The sequence below is a fragment of the Pagrus pagrus genome (genome assembly GCF_965226575.1).
Source record: "Pagrus pagrus genome assembly, chromosome: 15".
In the NCBI taxonomy this organism is placed as follows: domain Eukaryota; kingdom Metazoa; phylum Chordata; class Actinopteri; order Spariformes; family Sparidae; genus Pagrus; species Pagrus pagrus.
In genome coordinates, this window is record NC_140199.1 from 27,381,826 (window position 1) to 27,409,177 (window position 27,352).

Consider the following 27,352-nt stretch of genomic DNA (forward strand, 5'->3'; position numbering starts at 1 on the left):
TACATTACCAACCCTCGCGGACCCTGAGGTCCTCCTTGAGGTCCGGCTTCAACCTTTTAGTCATCCCAAGTGTTCGGACAAAAGCCCACGGTGAGGCATCCTTTAAGTACTACGGCCCACGTCTGTGGAATGGCCTGCCGGAGAGCCTCAGGGCTGCAGAGACTGTTGACGTTTTTAAAAGCAGGCTTAAGACACACCTTTTTAACTTGGCTTTTAATTGATCTCTTTTTATCATTCTTCTAAACTTTTAACTAGTCATTTATGGTGTTTTACTCAGATCTTAGGTTATTTTTTTTGGAACTTTTATGATATAGTTTTAAGAATGGTATCTTTAAGCTTTCTTCTTTTAGTCTTCCTCTTAATATTCTTAACTACTTTTAACTTCTTTTAATGTTGATTTTATCCTGTTTTCTTCTTATCTTCTAGCTCCAGTGTTTTCCTTACAGGGGGCCCTCAACGCTGGGAGTAATCTGATCTGCCTACGGGGGTGCTGCCCTGGGGGCTGTCCTGGCCTGGGTGGATGGGGTGGGACTGCACCGCGGCCATCTCCACAGCCGTGGTGTGGGCTCCTCTGTCTATCCTGGTTGGGTGGTTCCTGTGGCGGTGCCCCCTTGTGGCCATCTACATGACTTCCCGGCGTGGATGGCTCCCCAACGATGCTTTCCTCACTTGGATCCTTAGTGCCCAGCCATATCATATCATATCTTAACGAGTGTATGTTTGCGGCTGTGTGTGCATGCTGAAGTGAGTGAGTAGGTGCGTGTTTTTTGTGCGTATGTGTGTGCTTGCGTGTGTGTGTGTGCATTTGTTTATGTGTGTGTATGTGTGTGGGGTGGGGGGGTCGGGTCTTTTAACTTGTAAAGCACTTTGTATTGCATTTTATATGTACGAAAGGTGCTATATAAATAAATAAAGTTTAAGTTTAAGTTTAAGTTTGTCATATTCCCCCAACCAGTTTGCCCCAATCATTTAAAATGAGGTTTCTTAAAAAAAGAGCAGGAAATATTTGCCACCCAGTTAAATATTTAATTTGTGCGCCATGATTCATGGTTATTATATTTAAATAAACATTTGAAATAATTCATTTTTTATTTGTTACCATGTTCTTTTGTACATTTGAGATTTGCACAATAAAGCTTATTTTAATTTGTGAAGAGAGAGAGACAGAGAGTCAGAGAGAGAGACTGAGTTGGGAAAGGAACAAATGAGCAGGATGTGAGCGCAGGCGCAGTGAGTGCAGAGCAGGAAGGGTGGAGGGAGAGACTTATATATAGAGAGAGAAGGAGGCAGGGAGAGCTGGATAATGGGATTGAAGGAGCGAGAGCAAGGAGTAGAGAGAAACAGAAGGAGTGAGAGACAAAGTTGGGGTACACCTGACCTTAAGAAGGGAGGGTAGCTCCTCTGCTAGCCACACACGCACACACATTTTCACACACACACACACACACACACACACACACACACACACGCACACACAGGCAGAGGCAGTGAGGCAGGCAGCAGAGAGCCTGCCTACCAGCAGCCATGACAGACACTGGTGAGTACCTGCAAATCTAACATCCCCTTCTGTGCATGTGTGTGCGTGTGTGTGTGTGAGAGAGAGATGTGTGTTTATATGAGCGACAATGTACTGTATAATACCAGCTGTTGTTGTGTGATTAGGCATCACACGTCAGGGAATGTGAACGTGTGTGAATGTGTGTATAAGAGCATTAGATAGATAGATAGATAGATAGATAGATAGATACTCCTCGGGTTTAATTTTTTAAACGTCCGTTTTTCAACACTGTTACTATACTGATAGGCTAGTGATTCATCCTTTATCCAAAAGGGTGGCTGTGATTGAATTTTCGGTGATTTTGATATTTTGAAACAATGTTACAGTAATTAAGTACAACATAATAAATTGTTTTTTTGTATACATTAATTTATTTTATTAATCATTTTGGCAATTTAAAAATGTCATTTATTTTTTTCTAATGAACATTTCCAAAAAGTATAGTGTGCATAATGTTTAAATGTTTATTAAACTATACTTACAGATCAAGTAGTGAAATACATTATCACAGCATATCTTACAAATTAAACAATGAGCTTACTACTTATAGAGGGTGACTAGCAATGCAATAGCCTCATTTTATTTATCTCTTTTCATCTGACATTGTTCCTTTCTTCCAACTGTCCTCTATGTCTCTGCCTCTCTCTCCAGTGGATGCTGGGGGTCAGCTGCAATGTCTTTGTGTAGTTGATAAATATGAGAACTTTACTTTAATGATGTGTGTGAACTAAGATGATCTTGTATACACATTCTGTGTCATTTTTTTTTTTTTTGCATTTTTAAAATCTTAAAAGGCAGCAACAGTTTAGTCAGTGTTCAAAACAAGAAATCGGTTAAATTTTTTGATGGTCAACATACAGCTTGTCATTCACATTTATTTTTCTCACATGCTTGCCACTGGGTTCATGGCAGTCACAGGGCAAATGCACTGTGCAGGACACAACGCTTTCCCTGACACAGCAAAAAGTTGTCGTGGCAAGCACAACCATTGGAATTTTACTTACCATTATTAACTAAAGCTGTGTCCAAATTCTGGGGCTGCATCCTTGGAAGGGCGCATTTGAAGGCCAATTACATCACAATGCCGCGCGAAGGCTGTCCAAATTCGAAGGCTCCTTCAAATGCAGCCCACAAATGCAGCCTTCTTTTCCCTCTTTTCGGAGGACACAGCGCTACTATCCTTCGCGGCCTCCCCTATCCCTAGATTCTTTGCGCGCCGCTGCTCAGTCCCGAAAAAGAAGAGGGAAAGCAAGAGAAATGGCGACATCAAATGGCGCAGACTTGACATTTAAATGTAAGTATTGGGTTTATACTTGGTTTTTACCCATTTGAACATCCAACGCCAGATATGTTAAACTTCAGGGGACTTGGAAACTCCAAATTTTAACTTTCATGCATTAGCATAAGGCATAAATTAGCATTATGCCGTTGGAAGTAAAGCCTTAAAAGCCTTCACTTTCAAAATATTAGACGTTCAGAAAACCATAAAATCCATTCAGTCAACTCTCTTTTGCGGTCCTGGGCAGCAGAAATCGGGACGTAAGGGTAAGGGCGGGAACATCTGGTGACGCAACCAGGAAATACTCTGAAGGCTAGACCGTCCAATTGAACAACAGTTGACGCGGCCTTCGAAGGTCTCTCCGAAGAACTCGCCTTCGGAGGCCGCAAAGGCCAGGTCCTTCGAAGGATGCAGCCCCTGAATTTGGACACAGCTCATGTCAGGCGCAAGCTATGTAGGAACTCTAACAGGGTTTCCATCTCACTGAAAGGATGACTGACTTTCCTCTTTTCCTTTTTTCTTTTGAAAGACATTCATCGATCCCCAAATATACCTCTCAGGTTTGCATAAAGTGTAATCAGTCCAGTATCCAGTAGTACCAGCACTTATTTTTTTCTACTTCTAACTGAGTATAAAAAAACAAACAAGCATATATTAGGACAACCAACAAAGGTGGTATGTAAGATTACAGCTAGAATGGCACACAATAGGACATATACCTCTGCCAAGATTGTACTCGCACATAGATACTAACCACCTAAATGTGATTTTTTTAATCAAGATCCATGCATTATTCCTTGAGAAATGAACAAAAATCTCGCTGTTAAAGAAGGTGAGAAAAAATTCCTGGATCAGTCGCTTTATCCAGATAATTAATGGAGTCTATTGTTATTCTAGGTAACAATAGTATAATGCTAGTTGACATAATTTGTAACACCAAATATAATCACATTACCATAGTGGATGCAATGAGCATTTACAATGCTAGACAACTTGTAAAGACAGCAAGGCATTTTCTTCTGGTGATGGATTGACTACCTCCTCTTTCCATGTACATCCATATCAATTATTTAGTTTTATCTGTTATCTAAAATTAGTTAGCATGCATCATATTGGAGAAGCCATTTATTTAAAATAAATGTCAAACAATCTTCTATAATGGGTTTTCTCCTGTCTTCATTGAATTTAAAATATTTTGGCTACACAGTTGGCTGTAGGCACATCGAGGCAATATTGATTAAATGTTCGTATTTCAATGTTGACCCTGATGCAATGTTAGATTAATGGGGTTTTTCAACATATAACTGTCACTGCTGTAAAAATGTCAACCTCAACCACATAGCAACCTATCTACATAGTGATAACTAATTAACACATTTTTCTATCTGAGAAATTGTTTAATGTTGGGAAGGGGAGAGACAAATCCCGAAGATATCAGTCTTTCTCTTTTCAAATAGTTAAGCATTGGCTCAACTCCCTCTTTTTTGCATTGCCTTAAATGTAAAGTAGCCATTCGATATTTTCAGCTTTTTTGGGTGTAAAGTGCAGGGTTGCACCACTACTCAATGTCACACTCTCAGGAACATTTTGCTGTTTGTCTCACAAGGCAGTCAGAGTATACTGTTTGGCTCAAGAGTGGAGGGATGGAAACTATTCAGTGGCCAGTGACTGTCATGTAGGCTGAAGACACCCCACCAACCAGTTATTCAGTTGCTACTCTGAGGCATAAAGACAGCATCCTAAATGTACAGCTTTAAATGATGATAATGATGATGCATATATGTAAGTTAATGTAAGTGCACATGCAGGGTTGTTGAAGCATCTGTAATAAGGTGCCTGGCGACTCCCTTGCAGCTCTCTGTGGGACTGATTAGTGAATTATTCACCTGCTTTCTTGTCAAACAAACATGGAAGCACATGGACACATGCACATGCTCTCTCTTTCTCTCTCTCTCTCTCTCACACACACACACACACACACATACACACACACAGGACATGGGGGTTAGATCCTGACGTAACAAGCCGGCTATCAGTCTGATAGCCCCCTCCGCTCAGGCTATTTTCATTCGACTTACAAGGGATTAGCTGAGGTGATTACCATCTGCAGGTCTCTTCTGTGTGTGTGTGTGTGCGTTTGTGTGCGTGTGTTTTTGTGTTTATGTGTAATGCATTGTATTGTATGCCTATTTGTTTATGTAGCTCCAAGGAAATACTCATGTCAGCATCATTGATATTGGACAATTCTACAAAACCCCACATTAAATTTATCTACAGCTCTTTTTCTATTTCTGCACATGGCAGCTAGGGTTTGGTTATGGTTAGGGGAGGATCATCGTAATGCCAAATAATTCACGGCTGATGTATTGATTCAATTTAAACATTTAACATCTACTGTTAAGGAAAAAGCAAACTGTCTGTGACAGAGGCAAACTTATGCATCAAAGTCAAGTGTGCTTCATTCCCTCTGCTTTGCTCCATCATTTTGAGTCCCTTTCACTGAGCACTTTAAAGCATTCATCATGTCCTTTAGATGTTATGTCTGCCAGCAAATTGTCCAGAGCCAAAAAGCTGCCTTTTGGTCAGGTAACAAGGAAGCAAACAACACCATCAGAGCAAGACTGAAAACTGATATCAAAGCTGGCATCAAGGAGACAACTGTAGTGAGACCTTAAAACCAACAGCACTACAGATATGTGGCAAGCGATTCAAACGTCACAGGCTACAACAGCAGGAGAGCCCCAATCATATGTGGCCATGTTGCCGGATGAGCTGAATACATTCTATGCTCGCTTTGATCTCCTCAACAAAGAGTCAGCTGTAAAGTCTACTCCAGAGGACAGAGGAATAACTGTCCGTATTGTAAAAATGTGTGCCAATCAGCTAGCTGATGTCATTAATGACATTTCAAATATCTTGCTCTCACGGGAGACTGTCCTTTCCTGCCTCAAGACAGCCATCAATATTAATATATTATGTTAAAAAAAGAAAAAGTCTGCTGTGTCTAGTCTTAATGACTACCGCCCTGTGCTGTGTTGAGAGAGACTGGTTCTCCAGCACATCAAACACAACATCCCTGCCAGTATGCTTTCAGAACCAACAGATCCACAGTGGATGCCATATCTACTGCCCTTCACTCAGTCTTCACACACCTGGAGAATAAGAACTGCTACGTCAGAATGCTGTTTGTTGATTTCAGCTCAGAATTGTATACATTGTCGCCCATGAAGCTGATTGGAAAACACTCTGGGCTTGACTACCACACTCTGCAACTGGATATTGGACTTCCTCACAAGCAGACCCCAGAGAGTTTGGATTGGCAGTCACATCTCCTCTACAATAGCGCAAAACACCGGAGCCCCCCAGGGCTGTTTGCTCAGCCCCCTCCTGTTCACACTCTGCAGCCACGGTTGTACTCCCAGACATCAAGGGGACCTATACTGTTAAGTATGCGGATGACACCACCATCATCTGCCACATTACATACAATGATGAGAACTCATACCAAGAGGAAATCCAAATTCTTGCAGAGTGCTGCACAGAGAACAATCTAGATTTATAAAAAGGAGGCAAAGACACATACACCTGGCTACATCAGTGGTTCCTCAGAATTACCATCACAGAGGTAACACCCCTCTTGGAAACCAACTAGCATGGTTTGTGCATGGCCCAGGACAGAAAGGCTCTGCAGCAGGTGATTAAAACTGCCCAAAACATCTTTGTTACCCATATACAGAGCTTCAGTGATATGGGTGAAGTGAGATGTCTGCACAGAGCCCAAAATATACTAAAAGACAACACTCAACCCAGCCACAGTCGGTTCACCCTGCTGCCATATGGAAAAACATAAAAAACGTATCTTCTGCCATACAACCAGACTACAGAGCAGCTTCATTCTTCAGGCTGTGAGACTCCTCACTTCATTCTCCACACATTTTGTAAAATAGATATAGAATAGAATTTTGTTTTTTTCGTGAATGTAGTAAGAAGGACTCAAACCTAGTTTTGTTTTTGAAACCCGAGAGGTGCATGAAATGACAATACATTTACTGTACGTTGTACCTTGTATAATATATGAAATATAATAGTAGTACACACACTTCTCAAGAAACCTAGCCCTAGTATCCAACCTCTGGATTTTATACCCTTTGCTGAATTATAATTTTCTTCAAAACTTTCTCCAGCTTTACAAAAACAAAACTGAAATCATTATTTTTGTGTACATGTAGACAATACATTGTATTTGTACATGTAACATTTTGGCTCACTGTCTACAAATATCAACCCTGCAGCCAGAGACCTGGGTGCAATATTTCTCAGTGACCTTTCATTTAAAAAACAAGTAACAAAAGTCGTTCAATTCTGTGTTTGTTGTTATCAATTATCAATGTCTGTCTTGTGACATAATGGGGACACTGTTTCCTGAAGTGTCGCTGAATGTTGGCACTGGATATAGAGAGTAAGGTGAAGAATTGTGCAATATAAATGTAATTCCTGGATACATTTGTTTGATTTTAATCATATTTAAATGAATGCATCCAGCAACCATATTACATAAGTGTGTAACCCATCAAGATGTCACCAGCAGGGTTATAAATAAAACATTTATTCATAAAGGTGACATTAGACACAGGTAAAGGTCTGTGGGTTAATAAAAATCAGAAGAGTTAAATCACTTTGCAGCATTATTGGGCCCATCAAATTTCATGGTAGAGATTATAGTGAGGAATGCTCCTTTGAGGGGCATAACTTTTTGTTATATACATTTCATGTCAATCTGCCCCTTAGATTTTGATATTTCCTATATAAAAGTGATTTCATGGCCTGATGTCACTAGGGGAAAGGTCAAGGGGTCACAGTAAACATTAGGATGGTATTGACTGGAGTAATGTGTTTCTCAGGAGGAAACTCTTAAGGATCATTGGGACTATCAGTATCCACACAAAATTTCATAGATTCAGTCAGAATCAGAATCAGTATTCCTTTATTGTCCCACAACGGGGAAATGTGTTTGCCACAGAAGCCAAAGGACAGAATATTTACAAAAAACAATAACAATAGCCAAAAATTAACAATATAAATTAAAAAGGTAAGAAATAAAAGAAGAAGTCCTTTCCTGTAGCTATAAAGACCTTTTCCCCTTGACTGACCACCAAGTGTTGGACCATCCTACAGTGTTGAGACAGGGCTATTTTCAAACTATTTTGACTCAATCATGGTCAGTAAGCTTGTATGCACTGATGTCTGCATGGTTTTAATTTATAGGTGACCTTTGCTCAGATATCTTGTTTTAGGCTACTGTTGCTGTTTCTTGCTACATTTCACTATAAGTATAACCATTAAATGTGGAATAATTTTCCTTAATTGCCCGCTATGCTCAAACATTTATTCTAGGGTAATGTATTAGATAGATACCAGCTATTAAACAACAAACAAGACATGTTACAATGCTAGCTTCAACTTGTGTATTACATATAACCCTTTTGGATCTCCTGTGCAGTTGTTTTTGCTCTGGTCTTAAAGCTGAAACTTTTACTGTTAAATAGATACAGAGTTCTGATATTTATATGTGCCCACATGGCCCAGTTGCACAGTGGAGAAAGTAGACAATGGTAAGTCTAAACTAAAATAAGTCAATCCACTTTTTGCTCACCTACCATACCATCACAGCTTTCTTGACATATAATGTTTTGAGATTCCACAGAAGGAGCTGGAAAACTTTGGTGGACAGGGAGGAAATAAATGGATGGATGGATGGATGGATGGATGGATGGATGGATGGATATTGGTGGAAAAAAAATCACAATTTTGTATTTCAACCTGACACACAGTGATTGACTCTTGCTCCAGGTCTAGTTGCTGTTAACATTTTGTCTGACCAAATTACAATAAAAAAACATTCATTTATTTAGCAGTACAGTCTTGTGAAATGAAGCGCAAGTTATGGTCACTTTATACTACTCACAAAGCAGAAATTATATGAATGGATTAATAATAGGTCACAAAAATTAATCGTTATTGTGGAGTGCGGAGGATGAATTGAGTAGTCCAACAGACTGAGGAAAGAAACTGCTCTGTAGTCTGGTGGTACGGCAGTTTACACCTCTGTATTACTTGCCAGATGGCAGCAGGGTGAACAGGATGTTCCCTAGTATCCTCTGTGGATAGTCACAGTGGCCAGTCTTCTGGAGTCAGAGGAGATCAAAGTGAACATAAAATGCTCATCTTGCACTGTGGCCTCACACATGGCACTCCTGTTTTTGTAGCCTGTGATGGTCTGGAACACCTGCCACATATCTTTGGTGTGGTTAGTGTTGAGTTCTCTCTCCAGTTGATATTGATGTCTCAGTTTTGCTCTGGTGGTGTTGTATGCTTCCTTGTTACCTGACCAAAAGGCAGCTTGTTTAATTCTGAATTGAGCCATCTATCCTCTTTCACCCAGGCTTTCTGGCTAGTGAATAATATTGATGTATGTATGATGTCACGGATGTCGCATATTCCTCAAAATTGGTGTGGTTTGCATGGGTGGCAGCTTCTCTGAACATGAGCCAGTCTATGCAGTCAAAACAGTCATGTAGAGCTTCTGTAGTGTCGTCTGTCAGCACAGGTTTTTACGGATGGTTTGACCCTTTTAATCAGCATGGATTAAGAGTGCAGGAAAAGCAGGAAAATGTAGTCTGATAGACCAAAATGAAGATGGAGAAGATCTTTGTAGCTGCCAGGAATACTTGTATAAACATGATCCAGCTACAATAAAAATACCATCTGGTTATTTGTTCATATGGCTATTGGGCCCCTCACACACTTTTGTAATCAAACCCAGGCCACTGCTGAAGACTGCATGCTCTACCAGGTGTGCTAACACATGGCAAACATCTAAAGATTTGACATATGGAAAACATGTCAATCCACTTTAGCTGTGTTGGAGCATCACTGATATATCACTGATATAAACACAGGTCTGCCTCAGGAAAACAGTCTGCCCTTGATATGTAATGTTGTGATGGAGCCTGGTCTTTGTAAAGATATGGGCCCAACAGTCTCTGATTTCCTCTTATTGAGTTAGTCTGAATCTTATTCCATCCATTTTCCTGTGACCAGGCAGTGGGCTACGTAGAGAAATAGCCGGAGGTCCAAGCTGAGTTAGCTTACAGTAGTTCTTTTACCCCTCATTGAGCATAGCATTAGTCTAATTGGAGCAGTAAAGTTGCTCTTGCAATATCTGATAGGCATCAGCTGTTTCATTTACGCTTCACAATGCCAATTCACAGCTGTGTGGCTATCAGCTGCCTACTAACGTCCCATCATCATAACCTGGAACTTCTCAATGTCGCTCTGCTGATGCCCTCATGCTACCTCCATTTATTGCCCCTCCTCCTATTACAATTTATTTTCGGATATTTTTGATTCAACTAATATTTGATTTTTATTAACATGGTTATTCAGGTGGGATAAGTAGGACTTTTGAAGCTGGCATATTCTTAACTTTTGTTGTTGTTGGTGTTTGTGGTGATGCATGTTTGTTTGTGCGTTGCAGACTCCCTGAGTGAGGCACTAAAGGCTATCAGTGTAAGTACAGAGCTGATTGAGGAGGAGCTCAAGCCTCATTTGGACACAGTGCTGGCTGCTCTGCTGGAAAAGAGTAAGTCATGTAACGCGCCTAAACACGCACGCACACACACACACACACACACACACACACACACACACACACACACACACACACACACACATACCTACCTTCCATCTTTTTTAGGATACAGAATACCTTTGTAACATTGCTGGCTTCATCTACTTGTTAAAATTATGTCTTTTGGCGCTCAAACAAAGGATTCTGTAAAATAAATGTTCTGTAATATTTGTATTCATAACAGTTACACTTAACTACAGTGCTAGCAGAAAATACTGATATGAAGTGATGTATTGTATTGAAGATTGTCTGATCTACCCTGCACAGTAGATTCCCCAATGATTTTTTACATCAATGTCTTCATTCCCTAGATAGAATACACAGTCCGAAGACACCCAAGCAGAGTTCAGAATGACAAGACATGACTTTCTCTTCATTCTTGCTCACATGCTTTAGCACTGTACTGGTATAGCCTTACAGAAATGTTGCAGGTCTGACATTGGCAGTTTGACTTTTAAAAGAAACTTGCTTTTCAGGCATGTGGGCATTTGTAAGATTGCCATCTCATATATGTAACAAGGTGCATGGCCAAAGAGTGCTTTATATTACCCTTGATTTTGTGTGGAAAACCCTTACACTGATTACTAAGTGTAAGGGTTGGACCTATTGCCTGTTGGACTGTCAAGTCCAAGTGAAAGTCTGATGGTGGCAAGACTTTACTGTGCAAACTAGAAACTATTATCCAAAAGTAACTTTACATACTGTATTTCTAGTATATGCTTTGACTGAATATCCTGCCATTGTTTTAATTCTGAACAAATGGATTTGTGTGTCGATAGAGAAAGATGCTGCTGTTGAGATTGCCAGGAGCGGTATTCTACCCACACTGGCTCAGGCCTTACGGTGTAAAAGCAGCCTGAGCTGCCAGGTGGCTCTGGTGGTGGCAGAGATGGCACGGGAAGGTAGGATACTGCTTATGTTGTTGTTTATTGTTTTTGTGATTAACTTTGTTGTGCTTTTGCAATTGTACAGCACTTTGGTCAACTGAGGTTGTTTTAAATGTGCTTTATAAATAAATTGTGACTTGTGACTTGTGATGTTCTATGTTTACAATATTTCAGCCACAAATAATAAATACAATTATATTGTTGCCTATTGTTGTCATTGTTGACAAATGTTCCTTTAGATGGCTGGGCTAAAGCCTCATCTCATATGACATGGTCTTTATCAACAGATGGAGTTTGCCCATTTGAAATGGAATTACAAATGTTTAAATTTCCTCTTTCTTGAGGACTTTGAGGACAACATACTTGTTTCTTTGCCCCATGGCTTTTCACAAGGTTCATGGTGCTAATTTCACACATTGAGAAGTTTTTGAGAAGTCACATTCAGACTAAATTAAAGAAAAATGTTGAATGTATGTAATCAGCGCATAGAATATTTTCCCAGCATAGTGGGGATTTTTTTCATTTTTCAAATGACTAAAAAGCCATTATATGTAGAATTATTCTGATAGCTTGTATTTTTGTTTGTAAAAAAGAAACGAGTCAGTCAGACTTGGTCTTTGTGTTGCATTCACCATGCATTGCTGTCTGCCACAGTATCTGGGTGTGGTCACAGGTTGGACAGAGGTTAAGAAGGAAATTTCCTCCTGTGTGTGTTTTGTAGCATCAGTTAGGGAGCCGTGCATTGAGGCAGGCCTGGTGAAGGTGCTGGTTCCCCATCTGAACAGCAATAACGAGGAGATGCTGCTGAATACTGGCAGGGCCATCGGACGCATCTGCTTTGACAACTGTGAGTTGTTCTGACAGCGCTGGCTCAGTCAGCAGGGTTCACTGATGACGAACAGTGTGCTTATGAGGCAGAGCCTGCATTCTTTTGAAGGCTATGAAGAGTGATGGATTTCAAAATGAAATTGATGAATAATAATAAAACTGTGTTCATTTCTGTCACTTTATCCTTCATCACTTTTTGTCTGACCTCCCACACAGCATACCAACAGGACCAGTTAGTCCAGAATGGTGTGATCCCCAGACTGGTAAGCATAATAAGGGAGTATCCAGAGAATGACCCGCTGGTCAACGTCTGCCTGCTGGCCCTCTGTAACCTGGCTGACATGGGTAATTATTTTATTTGTATTATTATATTTGTTTTATACAGCTGTGATTTGAATGACATCTTCTCAGTATTGCAAAACTATCTTCACAGCCACAGGAGCCCTCTTACTTCTTACTCATCTCTGAGTGGCATTTATATATTTTCCATATGCTCTCCTGGGTTTCCAGCACCAGTCATATAAAACACAGACTCTAGATTGCTGACATTATATCAGGGCGATATGCAGCATTTTTCATATTATGGATACTCCTATGTTTTGTGTTCGATTTCCAATAAAATAAATCAATTTTCAAATGTGCTACTTTGGCTTTGATGCAGCATCCTCTCTCCGTTTGTAGTCCGTGGTCTCACACAACGTCCTGTCCAAAACACATTCTGATTAGTTACATGTCACAGGTAATCACCTATCAAAACTGAATAATCTGAATCTACAAAGTAACTAGTTAGTAATTTTATCAAATATACATACAGTGGAAGTGTAAAGTAACAGAAAATGGAAATAATCAAGTATCTTAAGTACACTACCTGTGTAAATTGTAGTTAGTTACATTCCATCTAGATTCTAGATTTTGAAAGATTTTTATTTTACTGCAAATATAAATGGGTTCCAGAAATCAGTTATCATATCCTTGATTACCAATAATCTGTAGTGGTATTTGCCCTGAGAAAAAACTGTTTTCCAGAAGAAAGCAGGAAATCAACCATTTCAAAAAGCTGTGGTGTTTAATTGGCTGTAGAGTCAAATGTACTGACTTAAACTGGTGGTCAGGATAGTTAGTTACAGTCAAAACTGTCTATAGTTATAGAGCCCTGTGTTTTCAGATTCTGCGCGGGATGCCCTGGCAGAGCAGGGCGTGGCAGATGTGTTGACGTTTCAGCTGAAACGGGCGCCTGATGCAGAACGTCGGCATGTCATTCTGGAAATACTGGGCTCACTGGGCGAGAGTGGTAAGACCTGCATGATGTTTCATCAAGGAGTCTGGGAGAGGGAAGACTTATTGATGAAATTTTGGTTTCATCAAGCATGACTTGATATTTCAGCTTAGATCTGTTTTAAACCTCTCATATTTAGATTAAGATAGTCAGGCTTTATGATCAACCACCAGTTATTTACCTAGTGAGTATACTGAGGTAGTCAACCATTTTTTTTTTTTAACTCTGTGGTTGTGGTAAACTACATTAAAAAACAAGAATAGAATCAATGGTCAATCAGGCAGTAAAGCCCAGACAACAGAACAGACACAAAATCTTCCTTTAGGATGACAGAGGAAGACATCTGTTTGTAGACCAGCCTAATAACATCATGACGAAGGCAGATTTAGTCCTTTTAGTCTGGACAGCTGGAACTCTAAAGCATTGACCAGATGAAAGTAACTCACAGTCCATGAACATAGTATGATATGAACATAATGATGATAATGATGGTGAAATAAATCTTTAAAAAGTAAATCTTGCCTGGTTGTGTTGTGCCACCAGATACACTGAAGCTGCAGTTTGCAGAGTCAGGAGTCCCTGAGGCTTTATCAGAGATGATTCGGGGTCTACAGGGAGGTTCTGACCCCCACGACCTCTGCAGCATCAAAATCGCCTCCAACCTCATAGTGTCCCTGCTTTTAGGAGGTGAGTGATGCAACTGCAAAAAGCATTTCTGTGTAGACCATCGACTCTGTGTCAGACAGAATAAAGACACTAAGACAAGTAAATACACCACAATACAGTGATTACACAATGAATTTAGATTTAAATGTTGTGCTGTTTCAACTTTTTTTACCCACTTCCTTCACTTATTAGTCCATCCTAGGGTCGCCTCCAGACCCCTGGGATGAGACCAGCCCAACTGGGTTTAGAGCAGTGATGAGTGGTAATGAGTAACATTTACTCTGTTATACTTACTCAAGTAACTTTATTGAGTAAATTGTACTTTTTGGAGTAGTTTTAATGCAGCGTAGATTTCTCTTACTGAGTACAATTTTTTAGAAAAATCTCTACATTTGGAAACAATGCTGCTACTAGTGCTGCTACATTTATTTGTTACCTTGTGCCATCATGCACATTCCGTTAAGACGCAGGTGGTCAGCTGGTCCCAGGTCTGCTGGTGCTCTGTTACTGATCCTACCACAGCCACAACGCCACATGGCTCTTTTCAAAGCAGCAGGAGTATGGCTTTCAAATTATTGAATCAATTTTTAGGGATAAATTGACAGCGCACAGCGCAGTAGGATGACAAGTGTGATATACATTTGATAATGCGTTTGATAATATATGCAAACAGTATATCATGCTTCAAAACTACAGTTCCTGCTTTCTGCCCTAATCTAAATCAGAGGTGGGCAGATTGATCCCAAAATATTGATACTACCGATATTTCATAAGCCTTTATAAGATCGATTCTAGTGTCAATTGGATCGATACGAAGGGATTAGTTTCAGTTTCTCTCTTCTGCGTTGTGCCCACACATTTATATTTCATCATTGAGAGTAGAGCCAACTTAAATGTTCCATTAGCTTGAACACGTGAATATGAGGGGCCGTTAGTGACATACTGAGAATAACCGCTCACATACTCATATGAAACCGAACTAATTTACATACACAACTGAAAACCACACACACATACAGGTGAAATGCTTTTACACACACAACTTAAACACTCTCACACAAATAATTGAAACTGTAACACTTACACACACAACTGAAAAGCTCTCGCACACACTAGTAAAATGCTCTCATATAGTATTGTGAAAAGCTCTCAAAGCCGCTTCACAGTTCAAGTTTCTCCTCATGCAACAACTCCTAAAATCACGTGATCTGTCAGGGAGTCTGGGGATACTGTGGTCACTAGTTCAGTGGTTGAAACAGACACTGTGTTCAAAAATGTCTGCTGCTAACATCGGCAGGTTAAGAGAGACCCAACCTGTAACTTACATAACAGTGAATCACATGGAAATCTGTCAGTGTGTAATCCATCCTGCTTGTTGTTGTGGCTTCTTCTTGTTGTTCCATGGAGGATGTCAGTTGAGTAGGCAGTCCTTCAATGTGGCCCAGGACACATTTCTGTACACAATGCTAAAAGAATGTGATCACATGCATCCCAGACCATCTTTGAATGTAGTTTAAGTGATTGTATCTCAAATGTGTCCTCTATGCATCTTGGGGGTGTTCACACCTGTGCTTACAGCTGTCTCCTTGTGATTGGATCACTCAGGAGGCATGTTAATACAAGGTCTGAAAAGGGCCACAGAAGGAGGAAAAGGTGGCAAAAGGTGGTACCACAGAAGCTCCAGTTGTTAGGGGGCAATATCTTTTTCTTGCTTGCATGGCCCTTCTTCTTCTAGTAAAAAAACAGGAAAACATTTGGTGGCTTGTCCAATTGCTGTGCATACAATATGTAACATATCTACAGCAATTTACATCAGGGAAATACTGAATAAATTGTCCTATAAGAGAATTTACTTCTTTATCATACATGTTCTGCCCTCTAACTAGGGTTGAATACCATTCACATTTGAACTGATACTGCTTCCTTATATTGGTACTTATTGTCTCTGTAAACTATATTGTTATGATATAAACATCCAATTATTAACAAAAAAACAAACAAATGAATGGATGAAACACTGACCTAACTGTTAGACCTTCACAGGCTGGGTTTGGGTAACTGTGACGTCACTATTTTGGCGTGGGCGCCAACTTCCTTCAGTCCATGAAAAGGGACCACAAACAGATGGAAAATTATTCATCTGATGGTTGTGGGAAAAAAACGTATTATGGTAGTTGTCGGATGTGTTAGATATGTAAGTATTAAATTAAACATAAATTAGCTATAACCCCCTTCATAGACAGTTACTGTTACTGATCAAACAGACAAAACTGATACATAATCCAGGAAGGACAGCTGATATTTGGATATAAAGATGCAAGTTAGCTGCAATTACACATCCTGCCATGACTTTGGGAATACGATAAAAACAAAAACTGAAAGTTCTGTTTTTCTGAATGAAATACGGTCTAATATTTTTTTTTTAATAATTAAGATTTGTTTTTCTTTGAAAATGACATGGTAGAAAGACAATGTTTGCGAAACATTAAGAAAACTTTCCAAAATTACGGTCAGGGATCGACCTCTTAGGGGGTCCAGGGAACATTCCCCTACCCCTTCAGGCAACCTGTGGAACGTTCCCAATACGTTCAGTTGTTTCCTGGGATATACATATAGCATCGCGTGGCCCTGAATATCAAAACACATTCAAATCATCCTTTGTATTTGAGCATGCAAGTATACAGTTGAGTGTAATGTGGGACAACAAATAAAAGATTTTAAACTCCGACTTCGTATAATTAAGTTTTTCTCCTTGTGCTTGATGTCCATGTACTGAGGCACTCCCTCATAATGCCGTGCACATTCTCTGCTCGCTGGAGCTACAGCTGGCAGTAGTATACTGCACTGCTGGCTGGATGAGAAGAGCTTTGCTCGGTGACAGCCTAGCGTGTCCACACCTCGAGTTGCCACGATCGGTTGAAGCCTGATTGGTGTCACATTAAACAGGGTTATTATGAGCTCTGTTAAGTTGCGCCACTGCTTTGGTTTGACCACATGCAGGCTGCTAAGCACACATAGGTTGGTGTTTTTCCATTACATTTTGTCAGCCTGGCTCTGGTTTGACTTGGCACATCAGCCCAGCATGGCAGACATTTGCATTACCATTACAACAGGAATACCTGCTTGAAGGTTTGTCTTTCACTGATGACTTGCTTGAATCGTATAGTGGTCAGAGGAACGGCTGTAAATACTCTTCCTCCTGCAGCACTATTTGAAAAAAACCCCAAAAGTGGTAAAGTGAATTCTATCAAGTATCTTATATACTTGTAACTTGTAATGCCCCTTCCGGTTTTCTTGATGGGACCTTAATTCAGAAAAACTTTGTATGGTAGTGAATGGAGAACGACAAATCATTTATCGATCCCGTTTGAATTGTGCCATGAACTACACGTGTGATTTTTGTGATTTTCCAAGTCACAGTTTGTCATAAAACTAATGCAATATAAGACTGTGAAAATATGTTATTATAAAGACTAAAGCCAACAGTTGCATTAATATGGAAGCTTATTGCTACCACACAATAAAAACACTATCATGTTGTAATGTGAAAACTTTATTGTAAAAACGTGATAACTTTCACATTATAACATGATGATTTATATTGTTAATATATCTCATTTACATGATTTGATTAGGTTCGACTTCATGCTTGAGTTGAGACAGGGCAGGATTTTGCTGTTATTGAGCACGGTGGATGACATTGTGATCAGTATGTGTACAGTAAAGAGGATTTTAAAATGCATGGGCTGTACTTCACCGTATTCACTTTCACCCACCCACACCCCATCCCAGTGATGAATTTTATGTCTAAATTGAGGAAAGAAATGGGGCGATACCTTGATGGTAGCGTCAGATCTTTGTTAGGTTATGTAGGAGTGAGATTGTGGTTGTGTTGAAGAGTGGGGCTGAATTGTACCAGAAGTGTTTATAGAACTCAGCAGGGAAGCCATCGGGTCCTGGTACAACAACAAATATTCAAATGATAACAACATAGCAGTGTATCAGAGACCACAAATAATTTTCTGAATTGACATGCTTCAGAGAGTGGTGTAGATGGCAGATTAGAGGGCCCTTCTCCAGCAGCTGCTCGAGGCTTCTGCAAAAATGTCCTGAGTGCATCTGGACAGCTAAAGAGTAGATTAGCCTGAGTATTACTGTATGTACAGTATTACAAGCAAAAACATGTAGCTGCAGCAGACAGAAGGACAAACAACTGCTGCAGCCTGCAGCCTGCTACTAGCTCCAGTGGTTCAACATCACAAATTGTTACCTACTTGTGATTATGCATTAGTAAAATAAAAGAGGTTGCACTACAATTAAACAGTTACACATGCCCAACAATATGGGTAATTATTTGTCCATATTGGTGAGCGGATTTCAGTCTAATACTGTAGGTAGGAGGAGGAACACTAAACAGCAGCAGCAGTTAAGCAGACAGCAACAGTCAGCCAAATAATTTAACAGGCTTAACATTTTAGATGCTTCATAAACATCCTTAGCAGCTAACATAGCTTCATTATTTAGCATTATTAGCTAGTTTTGCTTCATTTCAATTTAGCTAGCTAGTACAAATGAAATGTCTTTATACAACATGGTATTTTATATATATGATATAAAAGACGACATACCTCTTTATTGGAACTCTTCTCCGTTTCTAAATTCTGCAGCAGTCGGGCCTGTCACTTGGTCTCTTTCTCTCTCTCTGACCTGAGATGCGCATCGCAGTGCCTCTCCAGCATGTGGCGCTCTAGGCCACCGCCTATATGGCCTATGCCAAGAGCCGGCCGTGCTCTTGCAGCTCTAATGATAAAAACCCCTCTTTGTTTTGGAATGAGCTAAGAGTATTTTATTGAATTGTGATGATTTCAATTTATTGTGTTTTGTATAGTGTTTCTTGCTGTCTTCTTGTAGTTTTGCCAGGTGATTCAGTATTTTTTTATTTTCTTTGGCTGAGAACCAATTCCACGGACTTCCACATTACAAATTGAGAGATTACATTTTAAAAGCAATAATATAAGTCTGAAATTAATGTTGATGTGTGTGTGTGCGAGTGTGCGTCAGGGGTTATGTCCCTGTTTCTGTACAGCTACCCATGTATGTATAGTTTGTCCACAGAGTTACTGTTTTTCTTCCTTCTGTCATCATCTGTTACCAAATTGAGAGTTGCTGTTTGCGTCTTGGCATGATTTGTTGTTGGTATTGATCACTGAGTCCAAGGTCCATTCCTGTTCCCCAAAAGTGGGGGTTTTGGTGATGTAGATGGTGTTGGTGTACCTGAGCTGGAGAGTGAAACCAGCTGGAATCTGTTGTTGCTGGGAGTGGAGTTAGCTTTGCCCAGTTTCATGTTAGTTGTATTGTCCTTGTTCATGGTGCACATTCTGTTGAAGTACTCGTCGATGTATTGTTCCAGGTGTTATAGTTTGAAGTGAAAAGGGGTGAAAAGATGAAGAAAAATAATAAAGGAAAAAAAAGGTTTTAAGTCTGAAGAGAAAAGTTTGTTTGGTTTGTAGTCTGGCAGCTGGGCGCCGCCATCTTCCACCGCCACTTTCTTTGCAGTTAAAGAGTTTGCCCTGCAATCCAAACTGAATGTGCAGAGAGTGATGACGGTTGTCTCTGTGCCCCATGAATGTGTTGTTTACTAACTAACTGTCATCTTAAAAAAGGCACAGAATTAAATAGAGTCCAGAAAGGCAGACAGGCCAGGAGCTAACCATGACACAACAAAGCAGACCAGAAGGCTATTTACAGTATAATGACTATGTCAGCCTTATACATCTAGATCAGGGGTGCCCAAACTATTTCCCTTGAGGGCCACAACGAAAACTTAATGGCAGGCCATGGGCCAAAAGCAAACACCTCTCGTACTGTCATGTATTGTTAAGAAGCAAAATGGTACAAAGATCCAAAGTTGCCCTAATTGACTGACTTCCTGTGCGAAGTGTCACTCTGCCTGCCATGCTAAGACTAAAAAATAACTGTTAATTAGGGATCCCACATACTCAAATAGTATTTTTACCGACAGCACACGTTTTTTTTTTAGATATATACTGTATATATTTTTTTAGTTGATGCAAGCAAATATCTGGTGAACTAAACTGAACCTTGTGGCTGGCCAACTTTGGACAGCCCTGATCTAGATAATGTGACCTTTGTGGGTGGTAGTGCAACACAGGCAGAGAACAGACCATTATTGTATGTCTCTGTATGTGTTATATGTCTGAAAGCAGTATGTGTGTGTGTGTGTGTGTGTGTGTGTGTGTGTGTGTGTGTGTGTGTGTGTGTGTGTGTGTTTCAGATGAGTCCATGCAGAAGTGTTTTGGTGAGGGATCAGGTCTGGTGTATCAGGATGTTCTCTCCTGGCTGCAGAGCTCCAACACCCAGCTGCAGCTGTCTGGAGCCCTCGCCATTGCCAACTTTGCAAGGAACGGTGAGATTTTTGTTTGAAAAGGATACAGATACAAGCTCTCTGTGATATCAGACATTGGTTTTAGAAAGAATATTCCCTGCAAGACAAATATGCCCAAAAATATTCAGTACTTATCTTTAATGCAGCTACAAACTTTATTTTTATCATATGAATGGGTCAGTTTGGGTTAATTTAAAAAGTGTAAATTGTAGTGAAGAACACATAGATAATAATTATCACAAACTCTAAACTGTTTTGGTTCTGTCCCTCTGCTTATAAATCATAATTTACAGCAGGCAGATGTTATTGAAGCTTTGATAAAGACAAATGGTGTACAGGCACAGTTGGATAGTGGCTGGTGATTGTGCAGCCCCCCAGTAGTGTGTAGAGACCAAAAACAGGGCTAAAAAAAGAGTGAATTGGATTTACATTCATGATGGACACAAACACTGAACAATTGCTGGTGTTGCTCTGTATCTACTGGATGTGTAATAAGCACCTACTAACAAGTTTGCCATGTATTTATAAGCTATAGCCTGTATATTTGACCACTGTATATTTCAATGTTGTGCTTGTTTGTTGCTGCCCCTTGTTTGTGAAAATCTTGATTTGGGGACAATGACATGACTGGCTAGCAAGCTAGTGTTGTTAAAGATACCGTCAAATTTTATTTTATGTTTGTAAACCGTGCTTAAAGTTATTGACTTTAAATCTTGCTAGCATAACGTTAGCTTTCTGGATTATAACTGAGCCAAAGAGGTCTATGAGCTGAGTTTATCCCCTGTTATTAAGTCATATCTAAGTTTGCCCTATTCACTGGAGTAGTGAACAATGTTTCCATTGCATAAGAACCTTATGGGATGATAATTATTAGTTCAGCTCTATTCAAAGAGTTTTGCCAGGGAAACTGAGACATTGCTTGTTAAAAACTTTGTGTGGATCACAGAATGCATGAAAATATGATTTGATGTGCTTCTGTTTTTTTCTTTGCCCAGTGACCATGGTATAAGCACGATAATGCCCTTCAGGGTGACTATTTTCAGGAATTATTGGATAATGTAGAGGCCACAACCGTCCTCAACAGGCAGTTTTACTCCACAGGCATTATCCCTTACTAAATATCTTCTCAGTGTTTGTTCATCTCAAAATCATCACAAAGACAAAATTATTTTTTCCCTAACTTCTTGTAGAACTTTTTTTTTTCATTTTATATTCCAAAAGCAATGTCCAGGATATTCCCATTAATGTCAATACAGCTTTCTTGGTGCTAAGGCTGCATTAACGCGGCAATGTGAATAACTGCTGTGAGGGTTTCAGGCTTTCTGTTCATGAACTGGTTGTGCTAATCAAATTAAACATTTTTCATGGCTGCACTTTGAAGTGGGATATGTAATGTAATACAGTAATCTGGTTTTAAGGTGTCTTTGTTGGCCTGCTGTGTTTCTGTCAGACAGTAACTGTGTGAAGATGCTGGACCTTGGTGTGGTTCCTCACATCCTGACCTTGTTGGAGCAGCATGTCGATGAAGGAGACGTGTCTGTTCAACATGCTGGACTGAGTGCGCTCAGAAACCTGGCCATTCCTGGTACTGATTAAAGCAAAACATATGGTTCCACTGACCAAATACAGTACATACAAGTTATGAGTTGAAAGTTTAACACTTTTTAAAGATCATATACATGTACATACTTTCACACCAAGAGACACATAACAGTCACTGAGTCATCTTCCAAAACCTACTGAAACAATTCAGATGGGTGTTAATGGGCAAATGTCAGAAAAATACTTTACATGGGTAAATAAGGAAAAATGACAAAAACTGTAATGCTTGAAAATTACCGGCAGCAATATAAAAATACATGTTATCATTCAAATTGTATTTAAAATGACAAGGATGCTAAAATGAACCTGAATGAGTTTTGTCCTTATAAACCATACAAAGCAGCACATACAAACACAGACACTGCTTACATTACATTGTGAAGTGCTTCAGTTTGACTTCAGTGTCTTCCAGCCACCAACAAAGTGCGGATGCTGGAGGACGGAGTGACAGAGCAGATAAAGACTCTGCTGCGCTCTGACATGCCACCAGTTCAGTTCAAACTTCTGGGTACACTACGCATGATGGTGGATGGACAAGGTGAGCATAGTGTTCAAAGACTGTAAATATTCATGCCTGACACTAATTGCATTCATCATTTAAAAGTAATGTTTTCACAGCACAATCACACAACAACAAGTACAGCTAGTAACCTATCCTGCGCATCAGGTTATCAGGGCCCCTCTCCGCCAGCATCAGCACAGCATGAGACGGGTCAGGCACAAAGGTCGACCCAAAGAGGGGGCTTCTTTAATCCCCCCACCGTTCCTTTTTTACTTCATCTTATCTTTTAAGAATTTCTTATTTCTCCCTTGCTGAAGGGAACTTGTGGGTGGTTTGACCCAGACCGTCTACAGAGTGCGCCCTAGGTAGGAAAGATGCCATGTGTCCCTCTTTGAATAGTCCTTTGGGGCCTATTCATTGTGGGTTGAAGTTAAAGAAGTTAAATTATAACTTTTACTCTTTCTTCGTCCTTTTATCCATCCTTTTATATGTTCTCCCTTCCCCCTTCCACCCCTTCAATTTTCAAGGGGCGTTATCAGCGGGCACAGACCTATATGTCTATGGATTGGATAGGATACATCCAGAGGCACCAAACGTGTCTTCTGCCAAGTTATGCATGCAAGTTGGGGCAGTTCCTGGTTCCTTTTCTAGCAGGAAAAAATTGCAGCCTGGTCACAAACGATGGCATTACATCATACAGTACACTAAAATGTGTTTCTGAAAAGATTTGAGTTGAGAAATAGAAACAGAATCTTGATTTATAAATGATCAGCACTGCTTGGTTTGACAGTTTGAGTTGAATTTTTTGAGCCTGGTACACTGCTAGACAGACCTGCAGACTGGACGGCATTGGACCTACAACCAATTAGAGTGGCCAAACAGTCCTCTGTCATTCATCATATCCAACCCCACCCATATAAGACAAGCGGTTGTGATTGGTCTGATACAGGCCAGGCCACATGGAAATCTGCTTGAATGGGAAGGGGATCAGACACATCTGTCTAGTAAGGTGTTGTTTTGTCCTGTCCCGGGGGGAAAAATCCATTTAATTCTAATATTTCATCTCAATATTTTCAACCCTAGAGGTAAGACAGGTGTTTTAAATGTATTTTTTGTTTTCTCCACTTTGCTGTGTTTGTCAGAGGAGGCAGCCTTGGTGCTGGGGAGAGATGCTGTGCTGCTGGCTCGAGTCATGGAGTGGTGTGAAGCCAAAGACCATGCAGGAGTCAGAGGAGAAGCCAGTCGCCTATTGGCTGCCTTCATCAGACACAGCCGCAGCCCTGTGAGTCATTTTATTCTGATCTGAATGTTAGTATAGATTTGAGCTAAAACTTACAATTTCTTTCTTCTTGGGAGCCATACCCAGTTTGTTGAAGTTTAACTTGTATATGCATATGCACACACTGCAGCATCTGTAATGGGCTGATTTCCTCTCTCTGGCAGGAAGTTGTTAGTGCTGTAGCTAAAGCAGCTGGGGTTCGGCAGCTAATCTCCATGACAACAAGTGAGCATGTCATCATGCAGAACGAGGCCCTGGTTGCCCTGGCGATAGCATCTGCCATTGACATTGGTAAAGTAATTTATGAGATTATGTAAATTCCTAAATTGAGTTCTTGGCACGAATTTATAAATTATGTCAGAATCACTCACACTACAAAGTTTGACTGGAAATAAAGGTGAACTGTCAGCCAGGTAGAGAAGAGTGCACCTGTCTATCCTTTCATAGTAGACCTGCCTGGAATACCACAGGAAGAGCTCTACAGTTTTTCTAAATCCCTAAGGAGTAGGACCAAGTTTGATAAATATGGACCCCAAAGTTTTTCCACAGACTCCTTTTTTCAGAGAAACAGAGCTTCAACTGTTAACATACTCACAGGCTCTTGCAATATTTTTGGCCCTCTCTTGCAATACAGTTCATATATGGAATGAGCAGGTACACCATTATCTGTGTTTGTACACCAGAAGTGGGTGTGGCTGACTGGAAGTTGTTATTTTTAGCCTGAAATTGAGATAAGAAGTTGCTATATTTATTATTTATTAAAAAACTATTAATAGAACAGCTTCAGAGAGGAGCCTCAGTAAGAGTGTAACTATTTACAGAACAGCTTTTTATAAACTTGAATGCATACATTTCAGTCAGCTACCAAATGAGGCTTTACCTCCATCACAGTATTGACACTTTTTACTTGAATAATTGAATAGTTGGATAATACTTGTACTCATAAAAGTACAGTATCTGTAGGTTACTTGATATTAGTACTCACTCAACCCTACTTTGTGTTTAATACAATATGCTGAAAGTTTTTTTTTTTTTTTACAAAAACAAATTCCAACTACATCAACCATAATAATTGTATGTATAAAAGGTAAAGGCAACTCAAAATTGTTCACTTGTAACTAAACTGGAACACTGTTCCTTTCTACATTTGGCCTTGGCTTACTCTTTCTCTCTGCAACAAATACACACAAATGCAGAGCTTGTTGTGTCAGTCATGGGATTTGTTGAGATGATTTTGACTTTATTTAAATGCTATTGAATTCCCATACCATCCTGCTGTTTATTCCCTGTTGAGTTTAATTGATGTTTTGTGTAACTTAACATGTTGTGCACAGTACATCACATATATACCTATATAGTATATGGATACAAAAGAAACACAAATGCTTTTAGCTTTGAACAGTTGAAGTAGTTCATAAAAACCAATTGATATTTATATGCATTGAAGCCAAAAAACAAAATCAGGCGAATTCTAAACTGTTTTAATTCAGCTAATGTATACATGGAGCGAAAGAAAGAAACTGCTTGGTGTGAGCAGTAATCAGCACCACAGTGGTTAAACAGCTGCACCTCTGACTAAACAGGGTTTATTATTAGCTCAGGACTGAAAATAAACACTTTCAAGGCCTTTACACACCAAGGACATGACAAATAAATTACATGACTATGTGAAATAATCGCCTGCAAATATGCTGCATCATAACTATTAACACCAGCAGTGACGCAATTTTTTAAAAGCATGCTCCATTATGTTGATGAAGGTTCTCAGTCATCCAGGTCATGGTATATCTAGGTGCTGTATCATAGGCAACTGGACTTGTTTCAGTTTCTATGCTCCAATATGCAAATAAGTGACATGGGAGCATGCAGCAATGACCGGCTCGCTGAAAGGTATGATATGACAGGTCACATTCACCGGGTTCATCTCAGCTCCAGTGTTGTCCGTTAAGATGCAACTCCCACGTTTGTGTGCAGATTAATATAACAGCTTCCGTTCCCTAAATCCCACATTTACAGCTGTCTGTGCGGAGAGCAATCTACTCATCCTAAATCAACTTTGGCACGTTGTCTTTATAATTTTGTGTCCTTTGTCATACAATACAGGCTGATGACAAACATAAACAATCAACAGTTCCAGTCCACAAATATCATGAGTTGAGACATGACATCTGTTTGGTTAAACATGATTGGTTGATGCCTTCATTCGTGCTGCGAAAGGTCAGAAAAATGTATCTTGATACGAAAAAAAATGTGCTTTTTGCTGCATCACTTTCACTTTCTCTGTGAAATAAATAAATAAATAATTTACGTGTATAATCATAGAAAAAAAAAAGTGTAAAGGCCTTTTAAACATGTATAAGGCTCTATGGGCTTAATGTTCCACTAATCTAATGTGTGAGGCAAAAGCAAAGAACCACTTGACACAAAATGACAGAGGCAAAGTATCTGTATAGTATTGAGAGACCAGAGAAAGACTGCATGGGAAGACCAGGTGCAGCCAAATGTAATCAATGCTCCACACTAAGAAATACACAGGACCAACCACCTCTAACTGGTTTGGTTTATTTTATGATGACAGAAATTTGACAAATCAGTTTTGCGTTTTGAATGAAATAATGTAATAATGTAAATTTAGAAATGCATTTGTGTGTGTGTTCACCTGTGTGTTTGTGGGTGTGTGTGGACACTACAGAGTCTATGAAGGATCCGTTTAGAGATGCTGAGCTGCTGCCAATGCTGAAAAGGATGCTGGAGGATCCTGCAGGGGCGGTCGAAGTCAAGTTCAGTGCTTTAGGACTCATCTGCAGCCTGGCTAACTCCAGTATGTGTTTGATTTTACAACACACATTAGCTGTGTTTCCTTAAAATGTCAAGCAAATTTTTAAGCGAACTTTTGAAAGTTTGCAAAAAATCAAAAAGTCAAAATGTGAATCTGGCGCGTTTCCTTAAACTGTTTTGAGCAAATGAACTAGGCTACGTAAAGCGTAATTTCGTCAGAGGATGACCCGGTGTAGGCTACATGGCTATGTCACAGACATGTTTTCGCAGGCAGCGGAAACAGCTGAGTTGAATGTTCACTACGTCAGAGTTTATTCGGCAAATCTGTTTCCATCAAACATTTTGCACATTAACTCTGATTCGCAAGAGACAAAAACCACCTCAAGCGAGCGGTCAAACTTTTTTGTGAATTAGAGGAAGTTTTTGTTTCCATAAAAAATTCTAATGCAATATTCTTCAAAATGCACATAAAAATGCTGTATGGAAACACGGCTGCTCACAGCAATACTGTTCCACCGTAGATTTCAAGCTGTTGCTGTTCATTTTGAGGAAAACTGTCATGAAATATATGATATATGATATATATATGATATATGATATG

The 27,352-nt window shown here is 39.8% G+C and overlaps 1 protein-coding gene across 2 annotated transcripts in view; it reads left to right on the top strand.

The window, feature by feature from the left end:
- Window positions 1-1,256: 1,256 nt before the first annotated feature.
- LOC311270700 (rap1 GTPase-GDP dissociation stimulator 1) overlaps window positions 1,257-27,352 on the top strand; it is a 29,705-nt gene continuing 3,609 nt past the window's right edge. The window contains exons 1-13 of one of the 2 annotated variants that reach the window (XM_084375786.1): window positions 1,257-1,537; window positions 10,375-10,479; window positions 11,307-11,429; window positions 12,136-12,261; window positions 12,459-12,587; window positions 13,408-13,533; window positions 14,062-14,205; window positions 20,480-20,611; window positions 22,041-22,175; window positions 22,605-22,730; window positions 23,837-23,976; window positions 24,138-24,264; window positions 26,666-26,794. In XM_084375786.1, coding sequence (XP_084231912.1) covers window positions 1,525-1,537; window positions 10,375-10,479; window positions 11,307-11,429; window positions 12,136-12,261; window positions 12,459-12,587; window positions 13,408-13,533; window positions 14,062-14,205; window positions 20,480-20,611; window positions 22,041-22,175; window positions 22,605-22,730; window positions 23,837-23,976; window positions 24,138-24,264; window positions 26,666-26,794 — 1,555 coding nt within the window. In that variant the 5' untranslated portion in view covers window positions 1,257-1,524. Of the gene's footprint in view, window positions 1,538-10,374; window positions 10,480-11,306; window positions 11,430-12,135; window positions 12,262-12,458; window positions 12,588-13,407; window positions 13,534-14,061; window positions 14,206-20,479; window positions 20,612-22,040; window positions 22,176-22,604; window positions 22,731-23,836; window positions 23,977-24,137; window positions 24,265-26,076; window positions 26,188-26,665; window positions 26,795-27,352 lie in introns of those variants that run through there. The other variant, XM_084375787.1, reaches the window with a different exon arrangement.